The 22405-nt window shown below is 38.8% G+C and overlaps 1 protein-coding gene across 13 annotated transcripts in view; it reads left to right on the forward strand.

The window, feature by feature from the left end:
• The first annotated feature begins 2105 nt into the window (after positions 1-2105).
• The window catches only part of plekha7b (pleckstrin homology domain containing A7b), a 136629-nt gene continuing 116329 nt past the window's right edge, over positions 2106-22405 (forward strand). For all 13 annotated transcript variants that reach the window (XR_015850309.1, XR_015850310.1, XM_088334363.1 and 10 more), the window contains exons 1-3: positions 2106-2281; positions 2392-2468; positions 2561-2618. Coding sequence is in view for 11 of the 13 variants with exons in the window: in XM_088334363.1 (XP_088190489.1) it covers positions 2199-2281; positions 2392-2468; positions 2561-2618 (218 nt within the window). In the remaining 2 variants the exon portion in view is untranslated. The remainder of the gene's footprint in view (positions 2282-2391; positions 2469-2560; positions 2619-22405) is intronic.

Genomic DNA, 22405 nt, shown 5'->3' on the forward strand with positions numbered 1-22405 from the left:
TATGTTGCCTAAATAAAACGGGATTCTTTTGCCATATGTTCCGGTCCAGAGCCTTTGCTCTGAAAATGCTGGTCTACTAGTGATCCCAAGAGCCAAGAAGAGATCCGCAAGTTCGAGAACGTTCTCCATTCGGGCCCTAGTGTTGTGGAATGCTCTTCCCCCTGAGATTTGATCTGCAACCTCAGTGGAAATGTTTAAATCTAGGCATAAAACACGCTTCTATTCTACAGCATGGTTCGGGTTCGCGCCCCGGCCGAGTCATTCCTAAGACTTAAAAAGTGGTCGGCGGCGCCCTCTGTTGGCTGCGGCTGCATCGGCTCGCTACAACGGGTCAGGTGCAATCGACATTTCGTTCTGTGTACATTGTTACACAGAATGACAATACAAGGAAATTATTATTATTATTATTATGAATAACCTATATTTTATGTTGACAATATCTGTGCATTATTTATGATTGCAACATCCATTGCAGCCTGGTCATCCTGGAAGGGGGATTACCTCATGTGCGGTCCCTTCTCAAGGTTTCTTCATTTTCCTCATGTTGAGGTTTTTGAGTTTTTCCTTGCCCTCATGTAGGTTTTAGATCGGATGGTGTAATAATAGTCTGTGGTTTGCAATAGTCTCTGAGTGACAAATCCATATGTCCACCCCTACCAGAAGCCAAAAATAACAAAGACGAACAGGAAACTCAGGACCGTCCGACTACAGAATAGAACAATGCCTAGTGTCTTTTGTGAGGTAAAGTGGTCCGCTGCTGTGAAAGCTCCACACATTTACATAAAATCACAAACTCATCCTGCAGAGTGAGGAGCATGTTTGGTTACTGAACAAAAACTTGTAAATCCATTGTCACAATGGGAACACAGCCAATGAGAGACATCTAACTATGGCCCGCGGGCCGTATAAGGGCTGCAAACAGATTTAATTTCAGCCCACAAGACCATGCTGTGAGAAGCATAAGAAAAAAAACGATCCGCTTCTAGTTGAACAATGACTGCTGGATGCTGCCAAGGCATACAATAAAACACTTTTGAAATAGCCCTATTTCACTGAGTGTTTTGATGCAAAGTATCATAATTTGTGCTTAAAAAGGGAGATATTACTTTTCTACAACACTAAATTATTTTGTTAATTTGAAAATGAATATAATAATTTTATTATTCTGTATTTTTTTAAACAATTTGCATAAAATTGTCCTTTTATAAACAAATGGACAACTTAACACAAATTGTGACGATAAATGCAAACGAGAAAAAAAACGGGATTTGCTTATGTTATCTATTTTTCTCATGTATTGCCTAAGTATCGGATTTAAGACTCCCTATTGGCATATACAAATAATTTAATAAATTAAACTGCTATTTATTTTTTACCTCCGGCCCAGGCCCTGTGCAATTTTTTTTCAAACAAATGGGGCCCGCGGCTGAAAACCCCCTGCTTTATTTGCATTGCCGACTTTATTTTCAAAATATTGTGCAATTGGAATGTATTTGATCTCTCTAGTTGATATTTTTATTTTCATTACAGTTAAAGTATATATCAAACAGTTATTTCTCTTGTCGATCTTGTTTTCTACATTCTTTGACATTTGTCTCTGGTACCATGAATTAAAATAGCGTGATAATGATATAAAAGTGTGCATTATGAACGAGTAGATACAGAACTGCTGCCCACTCTAACTACACTGATTTTTATCCAAAACCACAACCTCAAACACCCGATTCAATTTGGGAAATCTCACAATAGCCCCTTCCCACTTTAAAACACTTTTCATCGGATCAATACAATTCACGTAGGTCACCCTTTTTGACTTCAAAACCTTTATTTCATTCTTCTTAAGGTGAGAGATTTTCATGCCCGGTAGATTTTTGATTAATGAAATAGCACATTTCAGTGCCAAAAATGTAAATCGTAGGGGTGGAGGGTTTAATTAGTCAATTATCATGACATTTCCAAGCAAAATGTATCGGTATCGGGTTAGTATCGATCGATACCCTCCCGTATTTACTTGAATCGGGTCGATACCAAAATTCCCAGTATCGCCCACTCTTAGATTCAGCTTTAACGGAGGGATTATTCAAACTCCGCAGACAAGTCGACGGAGCGCCAAGGGAAGGGCGAGAGAGAAAGAGAGAAAGCCAGAGGGACGGCCATGAGAGGGGGAGGGAAGGGAACTGTGCGGGAGAGAAGGAATCATGGCGGCACCGCTTGGACGGGACACTCTACCTGATCACTGGTCCTACGGAGTTTGTCGGGATGGCCGCGTGTTTTTTATCAAGTGAGATACTTTTTTTGGTAGTTACTAGGCTGTTTTGTTCTTGCTGGAATACTCACTGCAAGGTATGTTCTTACATCGTGGATTAAAGTTAACAGGTGTCTTTCCTCCAGTGACAAAACTTGCGGTACCACTTGGCTTCACCCTCGAACTGGCGAACCTGTTAATTCCGGACACATGATACGTTCAGGTACTCCACAGATCGTCCGAATCACGGAATGCGCGCGGAGATTTGCGGGACGTCTTGCAGCAGTTTTCATTTGATTTGCTGTCCTGTTCCAGATTTGCCGAGAGGATGGGAAGAAGGGTTCACGGACGAAGGAGCGAGCTACTTCATCAAGTGAGTGGCTCGTTGTTGTATTGGTCGAAACGGTCTAGCGTTTGTATTTAAGTGTTGAAAGCGTGTGTAGTTCACGCACGTCCGGAATGCCACACTTGTCAGCAATGCCTGATGCCGCAAACACGTTGTCTCCCATTCATTTCGAGTTGAGATACCAGTTAGGAGTGCCACTGGGTTGGTGACAAATATAATTGCTGCTTGGAGTGTGAGAAAAAATAGCAGGCTAAGCAGAACAGGAAGAAAGAAATTAATATTCTCCTCACGTGCTTCATGCAGGACCTGTACTCTCTCGATTAGGCAGGTGTGTGTGTGTGAGTGTGAAAGAGTGAGAGAGATAGACTAAAGATTGCAGGAGAGAGGTGTGACCTTGTGGTGACAGAGATGTATAACATGATTGCATTATTGAAGTGCGGAGGACAAATTTTTCCCAAAGTCACAAACTCTGGCTTGATTTGTTTTGGCCCTTTTTCCAATTGAAGTGCTGATAGTCAGCAACATCTCCAAGGGACTCCTGTCCTTTACAGCTTGAGGAAGTAAACATTCCCTCTCACTTTACAGCAAGGGTGTAATAAAGCAAATATTAACGATTTTTATGCGATATGCTTGATCCACATATACCCAAATAGGTAGCATGAACTCTGACATTTTGACTATGACTGTGTTTACAGACACCTTTACAGCCTACGTAATCACTAGGATGCGTGCACATCATTTAACCCAAAACAGCTGGAGTAGCAATATGAGTTTGAAAGGAGCGAGAGAAGATTTGCATATTGAAATGCGATTTGAGCGCGGCAGTTTACCAAAAAATAAATGCCAAGCTCTCGTTTGTACAGATGCACAAATCGAAATTTCAAGCAACACATTTTTTTGCAATTCCCAGAGGAAACATGCTTTTGAAAAGCATCCTGTGGCTGTAGCCATCAGAATAACTGACTTTACCGAGTACATTATTAGCCATGTCTGTGTTTGCTTTGTCTATTTCATATCTAGTAGTTATTGTGGTTGATCTGGTTTATATTAACTTGATTGCCAAACACCTTAGTAAGTGTAAGTAGGATAAGTTTCGGGGAAATGCATTTGCTACCTATGCTTACTGTAGACCAGGGGTTGGGAACCTGTGGCTCGTAAGCCATGTATGGCTCTTTTTACGAGTATTTTCATATGACTCAGCGACAAAATTGACACCAAGCAAATTTTCTCCATGTCGTTCCAAATTTGCATGAGTGAAACTTGTTGAAGTGCACGCAAAGCCCAAACAATGCTGAATGTGAATGTTACTGTCCAGTGTATATAGCACACATATTAACTGAAGTTTACAGTCAAGATGTCACACCCCAAAATTCTTTTACGGCTGTACATCACTAAGGAATCCTTTTGTATGGAAGCTCATTAAACAATCCATGGTCACTGTTGAGACACTTTATGATAAAAATCCACAGAACAAACTGTAAATACCGCAAAATGTCAGCAGACCACCGAGAGCAATTTGATTGTAGGGGTGGGCGGCGCTATGCACAGAGCGCAAGCACTTCGTCTTGTCTCAAGTCAAGTCAAGTCATTTTTATTTGTGTAGCCCTAAATTACGAAGAGTCTCAAAGGGCTTCACAGATTATTACACTATATTACACAGACTATTTTTCAGCCAACGAGAAGAGTAGGTTATTCATATGCTAGATAGATATGTAGATGGATAGATAGATAGATAGATACTTTATTCATCCCCGAAGGGAAATTCACATATGGAGTAGAAGTGAGTTTTGGCATCTGCGCCGAAGGTAAATACGTCGGGATTCTCGTTTGCAGAATTTTGTGACGTTTTTACACTTTGCTCGTAACTTGAAACCATTTGGCAAAAATGATGGTCAAAATGAGCCTTAACACTCATAAGTAAATGGTGGAGGCAAACAAATTTTAAGTGGTGCAAACAGGACACAGGCTCTGGCATTACTATTTTTTTCATGGATTTTATCAAAACATCAAACGTCACGCAGCAAAATAAAATGCGCTAAAGATCAAGCTGATTTTCTGGGGAGAGGGATTAGCGGTTTTGTTTTAAAGTTGTCCTTAAACATATGGTGGGGCTCTTTCCCCCAAAAATTCAAAATATTTTGCATTTGTCACAAAACCCACACAAGTTTTGTGGCTCTTTGAGTCAAAAAGGTTCCTGACCCTTGCTATGGACTGTACCTTTGGTTCTCCTAGTGCTAGCTAGTTGATCTTTTATAATAATAATTGTAACAATTAAATTATTGACATTATCGGTAATGTTCACTTTATATGATATACATTTACTTTGAATAATACATTGTTATATTGTTAATGATTCTTAAATAACATTGTTAAAAATGATTATTATTGATTAACTGGCGTTATGAGTAGTATTGATCCCACCAACACAAACTATGTATAAAGGTTGGTGCAAGTAAATGACAGTCAATTCTTCTAAAGTTTAATCTACGTGTGAACTAAGCTACTCTAAATTTTAACTTGTCATCTGGGCCACCTTTTTCGTCCGTTTAACTTACTGTCAGAAACGAGTATTTTAGCCCTTACCCAGCTTGGACCGGCGTTGTATACAAGCAGTGTTCTCGTTTGCCCGCGTCCCTGCGTCCTAGACGCATCATTTTTGCTGGGGACGCACAGTGTCGTATCAACGTGCGTCCCCGGGACGCAACTTTTTTGACACAAAATTGTCATTATTACCCGATTATTTTTTTAACAAAGAGTTACCGCACTCCAAACTTTTCGTCAGGCAGATCCGCCATTGTTGTTTTGGTCTCGCGGTTCGAGTTTTCGTCTGCACGCCGATCTCGTCCAACGAGATCTTGTTGCTTCGAGATTACGTCATTGTTTTGGTGGTTGTCGTCGATTTAAGGTGAAAATCAACACAAAATTGGTCATTTCTTCAGTGTCAGTAATAAGTCAAAACATAATGCAGAAAGTGATAACAACGGCAATAATTCCGGCTCGAAAAAACGGTGGAGAAATTCTTCAGAAGATCGCGAAGGCAAGGAAAACACATGCGTTGAAGCGAACGATTCGATGAAAGAAAATAAAAGAATACTATGAGCAAGAAAAGGACTTTTCTGACTAAATGGACTAAATTATATTCCTGGTTACGCTATGAGGAGGATGATAATGGAGGCATGTACATGTTCTGTGATGCCCGTGTACTCAGCGTGACAAAAAAACTGGACTGCATAAATCATTTTGCAATACGAACTTTCAGAAAAGCACATTGGATCGGCACAACGACAATGAAAACCACAAATTAGCTATGGAAATTCTGTTGCTGCAGAAAGAGAGAGGCAAGTATGAACGGATACGACATCAAAAAAAAGACTTGGCCATGTTTTCACTGCTAAAGATAGTTAAGTGGATGGCAGTATTTTGTATAATGTACAATATTGTGAACTGAAAAATCTGAAGCGATAATTGCTTTGTATTACCAATTAACTGTGATGATTAAAACTGAATGAAAATATAGATTTATATAATTATTTCCGCAATATTATTTTGTATAATTTACAATATTGTTGTGAACTGAAAAATATTGAAGAGATAACTGATTTGTATTACCAATAAACTGTGATGATTAAAACTGAATGAATATATAGATTTATATTACATGTTTGTCGCCGATTTACAATTGCAACCTCGATAACCCTAAGTTTTGGGGACCCATAGATCTCTGTTGGGACCCATAGATTTTTGAGCATGCAAGTCCCCGGGACCCATCACTTTTCAGTGGTAAAATGAACACTGTACAAGTCTAAAATGTCATACACAAAAGCCTTTCTGTTTTTCTGGCTTTTTTTCTAAATGTTTCCTTCTTTTTTTTCTCTTCCTTTTGTTTCTTTTTTTCTCAGCTTTTCACTACTTTTTCATTTTGGTATTTTTTTCTTTTTTGTTCTATTCCCCCCTTCCTTTAAGTCATTTTGTGCATAATTTTACTTAATATTTCGTCGTGTTGGGATTAAAGAAGCAAAAACAACCTGAAGAGCCGTTTAGGACCCTTTTTAGTGAGCCGAGCCGAAGAAGCTGGTTCTCGACATACTCTACTAACTTTACTCAACTTCGTTCGACTTCAAAATACCGCATTTAGGACACAACGTCAGGGGAACCCGTGTATTTTTACCTTCATGCACTGTAACTTTGACTTAAGTCGCTTCTTATTTTTGTGCGCTGGCTAGATTTTCTTGTGCGCCGAGAATGTGCGAACAGTGCGCAATTGCGCACGCTCGCATCTTAGAGGGAACACTGTCTATGTGTACTCTGTGATTGATTGGCAATCAGTCTAAGGTGTCCCTGCACATGGCCCAATGTCAGCTGGAATTGGCTCCAGCACCCCCACGACCCTAGTGAGGATAAGCGGTTCAGAGAAATAAACAAATGACCAAAACTGGTCAAGAAAAAAAACTCCCGATAGGCTACAGTAGCTAGGTCCAAGGAAATTCATCGGCTGACAATAGAAACTCAGTGAGGATATTTTGAGAGGCTGTTGCCGTTGATTGATCGCCTCACTCATTGATTGATGGTCGCCACTGATCTGCATCACATGATGCAAGAATTCTGTTTTTGACGCTTGCGGCGTATTGCACTACAGGATGTGTTATTGGAATGATGATAACCTGTTTTTTTTTAATGATCAGGTGGCACAAAGGCACAAAACCTCAAAAATAGAATGAAAAAAAAATCTGACAACATACTAATTTTTTAACTTATGAGTGTTGCTGAGACGCTTAATATCGAAAGTAGGTTAATGTTGCAGTTGAGGTATATCATTATTAGGTTGAAAACTGCAGCACTGTAGTTGGTCTGGGTTCGAAATGGTTTCCGAAATAATTTTAAAAACTTTTATGTGCAGATGAGAGTCAGTATTTAGGACCTTTAAATAACGATACATACTCATGTCACATTTTGTTTATATGGCCCATAATCACAAGATGTCTCGAAGGACAATCACAAGATTTCTCAAAATAACGCGTTGGTTTTAGCTTGACATTGTCCTTTTTTTAATTTTCTTTACTTATGTGTTTTTTACCTGCCTGTACTGTATTATGATCGCTGCTTGAAACCAAGTGATAATGATTGGGGTGCCAGGTTGACATAAAACGCCTTCCGCCATTACTTCCTTCCTCCTTTCCTTCCTCCGGGATTCAACATTGTGTAAGATTGCAACTTGGGTTGCAACAGCGAATCGATGAAATCCATTAAAATCAACTATTATAAGCGCTGGCAACAAATTTCATCATTGATTTCTTGTATCGCGCGATTTATGCGTCTCTCAGCAAGTTAATTGAATGCAAATAATTTGAAGTTGTAGTGTAGTGGGGCTGTTGAGGGGACGTGCTTGTAGTACCTCTTTGATCCATCAGAAGGCGACTGAAACCCCCTTCTTTTTGCGTGACATCCTCCTGATCCGGCTATATACTTGTAGTAGCACTCTGGTCTGGCGGAGACACCTCAAGGCTGTGTTTTGATGCTCGAGGACATTTTCAGCAAAATTCAAATTTATTTATAGAGCACTTTTCATATACTGAAGTGCAACTCAAAGTGCTGTATAAAAACAGTCAATGTACAATAAGATGACATCCAATGAAGTACTCTCATTCTCCTCTCATGTTCAATTTTTTTGCACTTTATAAAAAAAGTATCTTAAATTTTGCAGATGGATAGCATAAATTTGTCTACATTTTTGATTATTGTTAAGCTATCGGACAAACATTAGGATTATTTATTGTTTTACACTATAGAAGATTCTGTTGTGTGCACTTTTTTGAAGCTGTCCTTGATAAAAAGGAGGAAATCAAAAATGTGTTTTTTTAAAGTTGTTTCATTGATTTCTCAAAAAATATTTAACCGAGTCATTGATCATTAAAGCAATCATTAGTCGCAGGCCTCATTGCAACTGCAAACCTGTTTTTTTTGTCTTTTGTCAACATCATCAATCACTTTTATTTTAGTTATTTTTTTAAGTTTATTAATTTTACATGAAAAACTTTAGCTCATATGTGAGTTTTGGCCCAGTGAAGCTGCTGCCAAGTGGCCCCGTTTTGTATATGTATGTTTGGCTATTTTTCTTGTTCGAAAACACAGTGAAAGTGGCCACTTTACTGACGTTTGACTGACGTTTGACTGAATAATGTCCTCACAGAATTATGAACGCTGTATCATTTCTTGAACGAACAGTGTCCTAAAGGTACCCAATCGTTATTTATTGAGCTCCTTCCCCCAATGAATAATTACCGCTTCATCCACTACAAAGAAAGATCAGAGTGTGAAACCCTAAAGCTCAACCTGCACTTTGTCTTGCTGAATTGTTGCTCATTCTGGAAAAATTACCACTGTGTCTGCAGTGGCGGTAGAGAGCGCAGCTGACTGCTCAAGGGACCAGCATAGATTCTCTGTTGCTGGCTATGCTGCAGGCAGAAAGGACTGCAGTAAAATCACATCCTGGCAGAGGTGGAAAAAGTAATTACACTTAGATTGAAGTATGGATACTTGTGTAGAAAAGGACTGGTAAAGGTAGAGGTCTTAATTGATTCCATCCATTTGCAATTTACCATTTATTGAATGAAAACTGAAGGGATAGTTTATGCGCAGGGGTAAGATAAATTGAGTTGTCGGTCATAATAATATACATTGGAAGCCCCCTTTTCTTTATTATCAGAAACAATTGTTTTTTTTTTTCAATCAAAAGAAGGAAACACAAAGTCACTTCCATGTGTAGGGGGGAAGGCAGCTTTGCTGATGCTACGTTCCACTTTGTCCTTTAAAAGTACACAAAACCATTATCAAGCTAACCTTTGAGTAACATTGCCGATTTGCTTGTTTGTGAAGTTGTCAGTCAGAAAACATCTTTCCTCCCTTTTTTTTACTGATGGGAACAGGCTTCCCACTAGTTTTTATTTCTCCCGTCCTGTTTATTTTCTTTCCCTTTCAGATAACCACAATTAACAATGTTATTGTCTCCTTGTTTACATTGCTCCGATGTTGTTGCTTTCCCTGTTTCCTCCATATAACGGAATAATTTTTACATTAATAGCAGTTAATTTAAAACATTTTTATATTGATTAGATTTTCCTTTATGTATTGTTATACAAACCATAAATATACTTATCAATTATTTTTATTTTTTCCTCACTATCACGGTTCTCAGATCCCTTAACCAGCTAGTTTGTCGGGGCACCAATTCCTGTGGTGTGAGTTGGGAAAGTCCAGCTTGATGGCGCCCATTGATTGCCAGGCTGTTATTTGGGGTTGGGGTTTTCTCCCCAATATGAAACAGATGGTACTGGGTTCTATTGTTACCAGTAGCAGGAGAAGCTTCATGATCTGACTCAGATACAGCACTTTCATCATCTGGTCCCTGTTGTTGTTGTTCGTGTAAAGCATCCTTCTGTTTTTCTGTTTTTTACACATTTGTAAAGCTAATTGTGTATTTTGACATAAGGAGGGGCTAAAAGCTAAGAATACTTGTGTTCAAATCTGATGCATAAATATAAAAAGTACTCTGATGATCTCCACCCTAATACGTCCGACCACTGCTTATGGTCAGAGTTGGGAAATTAAATGGTTCTGTTTTCATGGGTATGCCAAAGCCGGAACTCTTCCATTGCTATCTTTCAATAATTGGATTTTTCAGCCATTCATGCTCTGGTCTGATTTGCTTGATAAGGCTCTAGGTTTTAAAATGACTTGTTCAAGGTTAGTTTGTTGCATCACCCTTAATCTTGTCATGACCCCGAACAGTTTTATACGGAGTTAACAGCAGTCCGTCTGGTTGTCGCCAGCTGATAAGATGTTTGTGCTCTGCTGATACCAAGTCTCTTCGCATGGTAGCAACTGCTTTCTTTCCTGTGAAGACATTTATTGTGTTCCGAATTCAGATGTATTTTATTTCTGCTTCCCTGCAAAAAAAACAGCACGTATTGAGAAATGATAGCATTAATGTAAAGCCTCTCAATTGTGTTGCCTATGTATTGCCCACTTTTTTTTTGTTTTTCACACTAGATGTGCACTAAAGGTACATTTTGCCATAGACCTGTACTGAATTCACTATGGAAAGTTCTTGTCTGCGCTGCCTTTCGCCCTCCCCCCGACCCTCGCTTTTTCCTTGTTTCATTGTGCGCCTATAAGTAAGCATAGGCGATGAGGCTGATGTTTTTTTTCTTTATTGTATTTAGAATCACAAACCTTTCCAATGAGACTACTTTTAAATTAGACATTGGCCAGACTCCACTGTCTGCTTAGCTGTAGTCATAGTGAGGTGTAGCCATGGCAAAGCCTTCAGTCAAGTTGGCCATGAAACAAGTGCAAACACAGAAGACACTCGAACTACCTGAATTGCATTGTTTTTATTAATTGCATTTATCCAGAAACCAAGTCCCTTGAAAACTTGACTACAGTTTTTAGTTTTATTGTAAAATTATGGCTAGTTCACTGGAGGGAAATAAGAAATCACAATTGGTCCTATTCGTAATTGACCTAATAAAATGTTGTGCATTCTTTATATTAGCTTTGCAATGTAATTAAACTCAGGCAGTCTCTTGTATTGTATATTTTTATAATTTTAATGGCTTTGTTATATTAAAAAAAATAATCAAAAATTAGTAATGTGAATTCTGTAATATTGTCACAATAATGTATGTTGATTAAGATCTTTGCACATTGAATGGGTTAACATATTCCTAATTATGTGCCGTACTTGCAGATGACCCTCGGAACTCTGCATTTAAGTTTTAGATTTCTTTGCAAGATTAACAATGGCAATAAATTACATTTTGTTAATAGTGAGCCCACTCAAAGATAATCCCTGGAGCCCCATGACTACTTTAACACGTCACCGACCAGCTAACATTCTCATTCTTTTTGCTACTATTCAAAGGTTGTGACTAAGGGATACGAATGGAACTTGAATCAACTGCAAAGTTGAAGGCGAGGCTAAAGGGAAATTAAAATGTTTGTCACACTATGTTACTGCACGCTACTGGTTCCACCAGACGAGTATAAAACATCCAGACATTTAGGGTGTAATTCTATAAATATAATATATGCTATTATTTTGTTGTGTCGGGCAACAAAAGTAAAAAGAAGTAATTAATATTGATTAAAATTATATGAAAATCTTTCCTATTGATGAGATAGAGTACTGGTAGATGATAAAAAAACAGATCTAGCTGTCTTATTTTTCGCGTGACAGCCATATTTCCTTTGAGTAATGTTGGGGCTGAGTTTGACCTTTCACTCACAACCCTTTTGGGATATTTTTCTGATATGACCACTTATTTTCCTTTAGTGTCCTGACATTATGGAACTGTGCTTTCGGAATTTAGCTCTGATAGTTACTTTGAATTACTGTTGATGTGAATGATGCCAGGTTTCTGCGTTTAACCCATGTGTATTTTCACTAATTAGACGTCGGTGTCACTTCATTAAGAGCGCTGTATGTTTTGAACTGTTGCCAATTGAAATTTAAGAGCGAAGACATAGCCTTGGTGCAATTTTACTACTTTGGTCTTAGAATATGTATTTGATGAGACAGTTTAATGATTAAGACAAACAGAGAATATTGAACAATTTGTCATTCTAATGCTTCAAAATGGTCTCCTATTAACTGAAAACTAATATGTGTAATAAAAAAATAAAGGTCATATGATTCCGTTAAGTACACCGTGCCTTACTGTATCATACAAATAGCAAAATGCTAACACCTTGTCAAGAGAAAACCTTCTGGTTGGAAAATATTTGCACTGTCTATTAAAAATATCAGGTTACTTTGCACAGAGTCTATAGTGTCCAAATTCTGGCAAACTTTTTCTTAGAAAAAAAACAATGTCTTTCACAGAAAACCTTGACATGAATTCATACCATGTATCCCAGTTGACCCAGTTAATAGAGACAACAATTTTCACTAATGTGTCTCAATCATTTTTCTATTTATAATTTTGCTAATAGAGAGTAATAAATTAAATATTTAAAATATATTTGCCTGACATGGCAGATCTTTTTGCTATTTTACTATCATTATATTGCAATTCATTAGTATTGGCATAACGTATTTATAAAAACATTTTTTATTCATGTCTGCTCTTTTATTTAAAACATTCTTAGGGAACTAATGGAGCTCACAAATGTAGGCCATCTGCAACTATTTGAAAAATAATTTTGAAATATAAATGATACGTGAAGTTACACGAATAACTTACTAATGGTGATTATTATTTTTTTTGCTGCGTTTCAACTTCTGTGAGTTTGCATTGATGACAAATTGGGGACACATACCCCTGTTTGAGAACCTCAGCTCTAGACTAGTCAATCAATGCATCTCCCTGCAGTATAGCCATTTTAGTCCTAATCAGTACATCTGATTCACATTTTATATTCAACATCAGCTGCTCGGTTGCCTTACCCAATTTGGACAAAGTAAAATTTAGCTTGCTAACCATGAAAATAAAAACAACATACTATACGTGGCCCAACACAATATAATATCTTAATGGTCTGTGTGACTACAATCTGATTACAAAGTTGCTTTTCCACTGAAACTTTTCTTGAGGAAGGTACTGAACCCCCAGTTGGGTGTATTATAATCGTCAGGGTGTGAATGAAGCGTGGGACCATATATCATCATCATCTTCATGCGAACGGTTGACTGAGGTGACATTGGAAAATCACACCTTGAAGGCAGTGAGTGCTATATAAATGAAGCCTGTGAGCTATTATCTTCACCAGTCTGAGCATACTCCTTTCAAATGATTCTCCTTTCTGACCAAGATGAATTATATGATATTCAGTGCACCTATCAATATGCTATTGATTCTCAAATCAAGCGAGAGAAAAGCAAATTAATGTGATAAACATGAATGAGACATGAAAGACAAAGACAAACCACTACCCTAACTAGTCATTTGTCACTGTATCGCAATTTCCAGGTTCACAGATTTATTATATTTCTGATCTAGATTTAGTAAATCCTATTTTAGATGAACAGTTTTTATTTTAAGAAACTTTGGATCTAATAGGGTGGCATGGCAGCTGGCTGGTTAGCCCGGAGCACCAAGTCCAGCTACTGCAACCTCTCGGTGTGCAGTCTGCATGTTTTCCCCGTGTCTGCGTGGGTTTCCTGTGGGCACTCTGGTTTCCTCCCACATCCCAAAAAATGCATGTCTGGTTAATTGGCAGGTCCAAATTGTCCCTACGTATGAATGAGCGAGTGAGTTGTCTGTCTCTGTGTGCCCTGCGACTGGCCTTTCAACCAGTTCAGGGTGTCCCCTCCCCACTGCCAGAAGATAGCTGGGATGTGCTCCAGCACCACCGTAAACCTACTGAGGATAAGCGGTGCAGATAATTGATGAATGGATTTAACTTAAGAACAAAAATCAAAATACTATATTTCAGTATACGTCAATTGTTATGTGACAGCAATTTCGAATTCTCTGTCAATCATCTTTTAAGCATACAAAAAGCAATTAAAATGCACACTTCCAAACATCAAATTTTATGTTTGTTTGATACCAGGGCATTTCCAAACTTCCTTAAGAAGCCATCTATTAAAACTTGCAGCGTTTATATTAAACTTGATATTTTTCTCCCTTTAATTAATCAAGCACAAAACAAACAATTTAGCCATTCCATATTGTTTATGCATTGTATTTTTTTTTATATACGATCAAACCGCTTTTTACAAGCCAAATAGTTTTTGAGGTTATTGCAAACTTTTGACTTATTACAAAATCTCATATAACATTCAGAATCAAGCTAGGACCAAGCAATCTGTCACAAACTCCTTTCTGGTGAATAATTTACATTATATTGTCAGAACCCGAACAGACAGTGGACCCAGATGCGTAATGTTTTCACACAAGCTTTATTTTACGGAAATGGGGCAGTCATGTGCGTGAACACCAACACTAGTGAGTTGGTAATCGCTGGGCGGAAGAAGTGAGACAGTGAAGTCAGGCGCGGGTAAACCGGAAGCCAGAGGCAGACTAGATCGAAACCGGACGGAACAAATGGGATCGATATCGGATACTGGTTACACGAGCAAGATACCGGACAGGTCGGGACAGACTGGATCGATACTGGATACTTGATACATGAGCAGGATACCGGACAGGGCAGGGCAGACGGGATCTATACTGGATACTGGATACACGAGCAAGATACCGAACAGAGCAGGACAGGCGGGATCTATACCGGATACTGGATACACGAGCAAGATACCGGACAGGACGGGACAGACAGGATTGATACCGGGGACTGGATACACGAGCAAGATACCGGACAGGGCAGGACAGACGGGATCGATACTAGATACACGAGCAAGATACCGGACAGGACGGGACGGACGGGATCGATACTTGATAATGGAGCAAGATACAAGACAGACGGGTTCGATACCGGATACTGGATACACGAGCAGGAAACCGGACAGAGTCAAAATACACGTCTTGCAAGTGGACAGGTTCGTTGACAGACTGACCAGGAGTGAATGGGAGCACTGAGCTTAAATAGGAGGGGGAGCCAATTAGGCAATGAGCAGCAACTGGTGCCAAACGAGTGGACCCAGGTGAGGGCAATGGGCAATTGTGACATATACATACCTGTCAACCTCCACAGCTTCATGCCCTTACAAACTGTCATATTTTCCCTTACAAAATACAAAATAATCTTACACCATATTTTTGTTTCGGAATGATGCATGATGGGAAATCCCCAGGCGGCAGACAAATAGATAGATAGATAGATAGATAGATAGATAGATACTTTGTTCATCCCCGAAGGGAAATTCACATTTCCAGCAGCATCCCTGAGCTGAGAACAATCGAGAACAATCGAAAATAACACGGGAGCTGCTGGAGTGGCTGCCATTCAAATGCCGACAGGAGCATCAAACCGCTCGCTTCGTTTGCAAAGAAAACAACGATACCGAGATATAGGCGAACACGGCGAACTCCTTTGACTTGATTGATTTGCCGTTTTGTGACAGGTTGACAGGTATGCATATGTGTTGACAATTTGGACCCCAACGCAGATCAGGTTTCCCGTTTACAACAAGTCTAAGAAAAATATTTGCTCCCTAAATCTAAATTTTTCATTTGCATATGTATAAAAAGCTATGGCATATAATACTCATTTATTGGTAGTGGGTAGATAGATAGATAGATACTTTATTCATCCCCGCAGGGAAATTCACATTTCCTGCAGCATCCCTTCGCTGAGAACAATACAATAATAAAGCGAAAGGAATACAATATACAAATGACGTGCTAATAACCACTGTAGCGTGTTTTATAGAGTATTTAAATAGTGCTACATAAAATACACACTGCAATAAAAGTACGGTAATATGCAATGTAGGGGGTATGATTTAATGTGGGCCTTTATTCCGCCGGGTGGATTTAAAGAGCCTCATAGCATGAGGAAGAAAATATCTCTTCAGTCTGTCCGTGGTACAAGACAGTGACAGCAGTCTGTCGCTGAAGCTGCTCTTCTGTCTGGATATAATGCTGTGTAGTGGATGTGATGAATTGTCCATGATTGGCCGCAGCTTTTTCAGTGCCCGTCTCTCAGCTACTGTTGTCAGGCTGTCCAGCTCTGTGCCCACAACAGAGCTCACTTTCCTCAGTGTCAGTTTTAGCAACTTTCAGGGTCCATTCAAACATGGATGTCGACATAAAATTAGCCCCTTGGCCAAAGTTGGGCGTGAGTGATGCAAAGCCTGGCCACGACGAGTATATGTCCCAAGATTAATCTTTTTGTATGAACAGGCACTACAAAATTTTCTTACAGGACACAGCGCATTTTGTGTAAGTGAGCCAATGAAGATGTGGGGTAGTGCAGAAGGAAGTGTTTGCATCAATGAAAGCTACCGCTACCAATGCTTCTACCTAACCCTCATCAAATGAGATTGCTCTATCAATATTTTATTTTCTCTATGTAGCATCCCTGTACGCGCTTATCTTAATCCCCATTTAATGAAGCTTTCTGTTCCTGCAAACACAGCATTCTCTCTATTCCAATCACTCAACCTGGTAGTTTCACAAATACACAACAAATTCCCTTTCTTTGACTGACTTCTGAAACATTTTACCAGTCCAAAACAAAGAATATAAAAGCTGTCACTTTTCAGATAGTCTAAATACGGTCATTGATATCTTTTTGTAGACCATGTTTTTTCTTTTACATTGCGATGAATTTGAAGTTTAACGACTAAAGCCAGATTATCTAAAATATTGAAAACTGACTTAGCACAATTCAAAAATAAAGATTCACTTTTGCCCTTTTAGACCCGTCCTGACTTGAGTGGTACTTTGTAGACCTAAGATTTATGGCCCGAGCCCGAACCCGAACCCGAGGCAATTTCGGGCCGGGTCGGGCCTGAAATGTCAGTCATACGGTCGGGTCGGGTCGGGTTCGGTCCTGCTTTTTTTTTTTTTTTTTTTTTTTTTTTTTTTTTTTTTTTTAATTAATTAATAATTATAAATATATGTTCATTAAAAATATATACTTAAACTATGTATGGATACTAGACCAAGGAATACTTGTTATAAAATAAATAATTTGGATAAAACGGAGAAGGAGCTGTAATTGCTTTTAACGGAGCCAGAGCATGCTCTGTGCACGTGACGTGACGTGAATGCTGTCCTCTTAATAATCTTCCCCTCCGCAAATTTGCGTGATTTTGGCCTGGTATCCCCGATATGGAGTCGGACCAACAAGAAGTTAAGGATAAACTCAAGAGAGGAGAACTGACGAGGAAAACGCACTCTGGTAAGAGTGAAGTGTCTCTCCCAATTGTTATAATTAGCTCGCTTTATTGTTTTAATAAGCGTTTTATATAGAATACGATCGCTTTTGTCGGAAGCGTACATTGACGTTGGTGACATTTTCATCCGCGTTAAAAAACGCAATTTGCAGAATAAAATCACGCTTTATTGTTTAAATAAACGCGTTATATAGACTAGGATCTCTCAATTATTATAATTAGCTCGCTTTATTGTTTTAATAAGCGTTTTATATAGAATACGATCAGGGGGGGGGGAATTTGCATAGGAGTCGGAAAAGGGCACAACACGTCAACACCCCCTCAATGAAAGTGTTGCGCTAAAATCTTAAGGACGTACTTCTACTGCTGCTGTGGATTATGGCCCAATGATCAAGTCGTCAAAATGACGGACGCCCTTAAATGTTTTCGCTACCTCAAAAAAAAAAAAACGTCAATGACAGATTGTCGCTTAATGTAACATCTGCAGTGCAGACACAGAAATATAAAAGATGTAAATGTTTATACAGTTTTATTTAACTTAGGCCTAGATGTTGTAACAAAAGGCAGAGTTTAATTTGTTATCATAAATCACCCCTCCTTATAAATAAAATATGTAATTTAGGGCCCCTTTCGGGCCGGGCCAGCAAATCCAGTTAATTAGTCGGGCTCGGTCCGGGTCGGGTTTAATACCCCTCGGGCCTGCGTCGGGCTCGGGTGCTTTTTTTTGGCCCGATCTTACCTCTAGTACTTTGGCAAAGAGTGGACCGCTTCTGCTTGTAGGAAATTTGTGGCAAACACCAGAGAAGGCATTAAGGTCACTGGAGATCACATACACTTTGCATTTAGCTGTAAATGTGAACAATCTCACAATAACATCGGATTTCACCCAATGATTTTGTAAATCTTGACCCGGTCAATGCTTGAACCTGTACCTTACCAGTTTTAGGCTGGGTGCCCAACCCTAAGACCACTGAGCTAGTCTCCGTCCGTCTCTCCATATGAGACATAAGGCTAACTGGATGATAAGGCACGCCGCACAATTTGAAGAAAATCTTAGACTTTTAAGTGTGGATTATGGTCGTGTAAATATGGTATATTCTTTATTCATTCATTATCTGCACCGCTTATCCTCTGTAGGGTCGCGGGGGTGCTGGAGCCCATCTCAGCTGTCCTCGGGCAGTAGGCCGAGGACACCCTCAACTGGTTGCCTGCCAGTCGCAGGGCACACAGAGACGGACAACTCACTCGCTCATCCACACCTATGGACAATTTGGACCAGCCAATTAACCTGGCATGCATGTTTTTGGAATGTGGGAGGAAACCGGAGTGCCCGGGGGAAACCCACGCAAACACGAGGATAACATGCAAACTCCACACAGGAAGGTTCGATCCCATGACCTCAGATCTCTGCCGCGGACGCCTTAACCACTGCGTCACCGTGCTACTGTACTGCCCGGGATACTCTTCTTTTTTCAAATATTTATTTTAAAATATTACAATTCAGCCGTTAGATTTAAGAAACCATGTAGTTAGCAGAGCTATGACTTATACAAATAGAAGATGTTGACCGATCTTACTCCTTAGTTAGGTCACTCACTAAAACACCATGCTCACGTTTGTCTATTTTTTTCCTGCTTGTTTGAATTGACATCATGAAAAAATAACTTGCTGGAGAATATAGCCAAGTGTGCGAGATCAGGCCTCTTATGGCAGGAAGTGCATGTGCAAATTGGGACAAGCTGATGCTGAAGGTGAACAGTCCAGAGCGGTCTCTAGTGGTAGCTTCTGGGAATGTTCATAAATTGGATTTTCCCTCGTATGTCGAGTAGGATTTTTGTTCTAAATAAATCTCATCTATCGAAATTCTGTTGAGTCGAGGTGCTTGTTTATAGAGGTATGACTGGATTTTTTTAATCTTGTGAACAATGTACACTGGATGTAAGTGTAGTGGCTACTACACGATTGTAAGTTTTAAAGTTTGTTGGTTATTAGTATGTACCCTCCCAAAAATTCTTGATCGAGTATGTCCAAAATTTGTGAATTGCAGAGTTACTAGGTGACATTCTATACAATGTACCAGTGTATCTTGATCATTTTCCCTTTTGGCAGCCAAAAGCCTGTGAGTTTTGTCTGTACTTGAGTCTGTTCGATTAATCACAATAATGGAAACAAAACACATTGTTTCTGTAGTCCTCTGTTTTTTGAAAGGTTTCTATTCACTTGTCAACTGAACGACCGTCAAACAGTAACAGACTTATGGACTGTTTCTCAGTAAAGACAGGATCCATACCTCAAATCCTTGCTTACAAAGAAGGTGTAGCAGCATTTAAACATAATTTGTCATGTTGCATTAAATTCACCTGTTTGAAAAAGGGGAATGTGTGATACAGTTGCAAATTTCTACGGATGCCCAAATAGTTAAGTCATATAAAATAATGCGGTTGTTTTTGTGTAAATGTATCTGCATGTAGGATACAAGGAGGCTTTGTTATCATTTTCTGTAAGTGAATCCCTTTGACAATGCAGTTAAATTGCTATTGAAGTATATTGCCAAGAACTAAATGGATGATGAAATGAACTATATCTGACAGGACCATTAAGCCTCCGCTTCCTCGTTTGAAATTCGCAAGTTGATGCGCCACTTGCCAAATTCCCACTGTCGCAGCATGTGTCCTGAAGGTGAAAGACATTAAAAGGGGTGAGACATTTGCAATGTGTTTGCGTACTTGAAACATCTGTCTTCACAATATTGTTGACAAATATTGTTTGCTCCTCTCGTTCAACAGCACACATAGGTGCCTTCCAAGGATTGATGTATGAGTTATGAATCACATAAGGCTAGAAATCTTGTGTGTGCGCTAATGCTTACCGTCTTGATGTCAGGATTCATGACCATTAAAGTGCCTGGTGGTTATGTAATTTTTCCTCTTTCACAATGAAGCTGATTTATTATCCATTTCTCTGTCGGTTCGAACCTAAGCATTTTTTGACTTGTGCTTGTACTGAGTCAGGTTTAGCCAAGTAAGAAGGAATGTCTGTACTTCCAGCTGCCTCTTGGCCCACCTTGTGATTTAATTCAGATGAAACTTGCCGCATTCTATCAGAGCTAGGTTTGACTGGAGCCACTGCAGGAAGAGAAGATGCACTGTTCTTACTTGTCTCACCCCTCAGGTGAGAATGGCAGAGAGGATTTAGCAGCCAAAAGGGTGCATTTTTTAGATTATATTTTTGAGACGGGGTATTATTAAGTGGTACCAAGTGAGCGTGAAGGTTTTGATTATCATGAGTTTTCGGTTCACAGGAAGGGTTCAGCTTGTTACTTATTTTAATCGGATATTGGAAGTAGCAATAATGAGTCGACTCATTGGTCATAAAGGTGGTCATCCATGAAGAATTAACTGTTGCTTAACTCAGTCACTGCTATTGACATTTAGTTTCTTGGTCAAAGAAAACGTTATTCAAAAAATCTATATTGGTTTAAATAGCAAGCAAAAATATATGAACGATTTTATAAATGTGTAGTTTTAAAAATCCTTTGATATTTGCATTTATTTTGCATAGAATGAGCCTGACCTAGAGGGAACTGACGTAATTGTCCGTCATCTTTCTGCTAAATTTCCTAGAAACTCACAGTCACCTATCACTGGTTAGCTAGTTTCAGAACTGGTCTGCGAACACAGATGTTCTCACTGAAAAAAAAAATAGCAATTACCATTGTTTAAGAATTGCCATTGGCAAATATATGTGACCAACATCTCTGAACTTTACTTTGTCATCCTGTAAATATTTTTTCTTGTTATGAAAAACAATGGTTAACATTTCTCTGACGGAGAATGAGCAAAAATACCGTTAAACTAGTGGATCTAGTGACATTCATTAGTTCAAACTCTCAGATCAGTGCAATGTTAACCCAAAGCTAATGTTATTTAGCTAAACCTAAAAGAAACACAAAATTATTTGTGTAGTTTTGATGCTTAGTGATGCACAAAGGAGCAAATGTGTGCTCCTGACACAACTGTATCTATCATAAATCCACAAACGCTTTGACATTGCACTTCGTTAGTAACCATGTATTAATCATTCATCGTTGAAGTGAAGCTAATAATGAGCGATCCTTTGAATCTTATGTTTTTCTTTCTGCCCTTGAATAGGAAAACATGTTCATCTGGAAGTCTCGCTAAAATGTTTAAGTCAGTTGTCTATGAACTATATGCAATGGAGAGAGCAAGACGAGAGAAGGGAAAAGAGTCATGTATGTACTGGGTTCCGGTCGTAAGCTCTAAAAACATTTCAAGAATTCTGTTGAACAATTATGTCAAGCTCCAGTAATTGTAGCTTTTTTTCATGTTTAATTGACCTAGTTTAAAGAGACATCGGTGGTTTTGTACCATCAATAAAGTCATAACTTGCTGAAGGACCATAGCACCTTGTATCAGAAAGAACTTTGACCACAGCACCCCTACAGTTTAAATGTATTATTTCATTATTTAGGGCAGCAACAACTGATCAATGAAATGAATTATTGAAAGCTTTGGCCACTAATTATATCATAGTTTTGTTGTAAATAGGCTCCGGAGGAAGCGGATCCTATATGTATACAACAAACACAACAAAGACAGTTAAAACATGTTCTTTGTTCCTTTATCTCTTTGTTTCATTATCCTCACTGTAAAATGTGGAACTGGAGTCGTCCAATTTCGTTGTTATAATATATCCCATGTTGTAACAATGACAATAAAGGCATATTCTATTCTATTCTATTCTATTCTATTCTATTCTATTCTATTCTATTCTATTCTATCATGTGATTTATTACACACTCAGTACGTTTCATCAATGCAAATAAGGGTGCACACAATTCCGTTGTGACGAATCTTTTTTCCGCTAACATTGGCTCATTACAAACAAAATTGGCATGAAAGTTACACCTTTGTAGTATTAAACTGTTTCATCATGAAAGTTATTAATCTTCAAGGGAACAGAAAGTGCTGCAGAAAAACAAAAATAATAA

Source organism: Urocampus carinirostris, chromosome 4 (assembly GCF_059441175.1).
Source record: "Urocampus carinirostris isolate Australia breed hairy pipefish chromosome 4, RoL_Ucar_1.0, whole genome shotgun sequence".
In the NCBI taxonomy this organism is placed as follows: Eukaryota; Metazoa; Chordata; class Actinopteri; order Syngnathiformes; family Syngnathidae; genus Urocampus; species Urocampus carinirostris.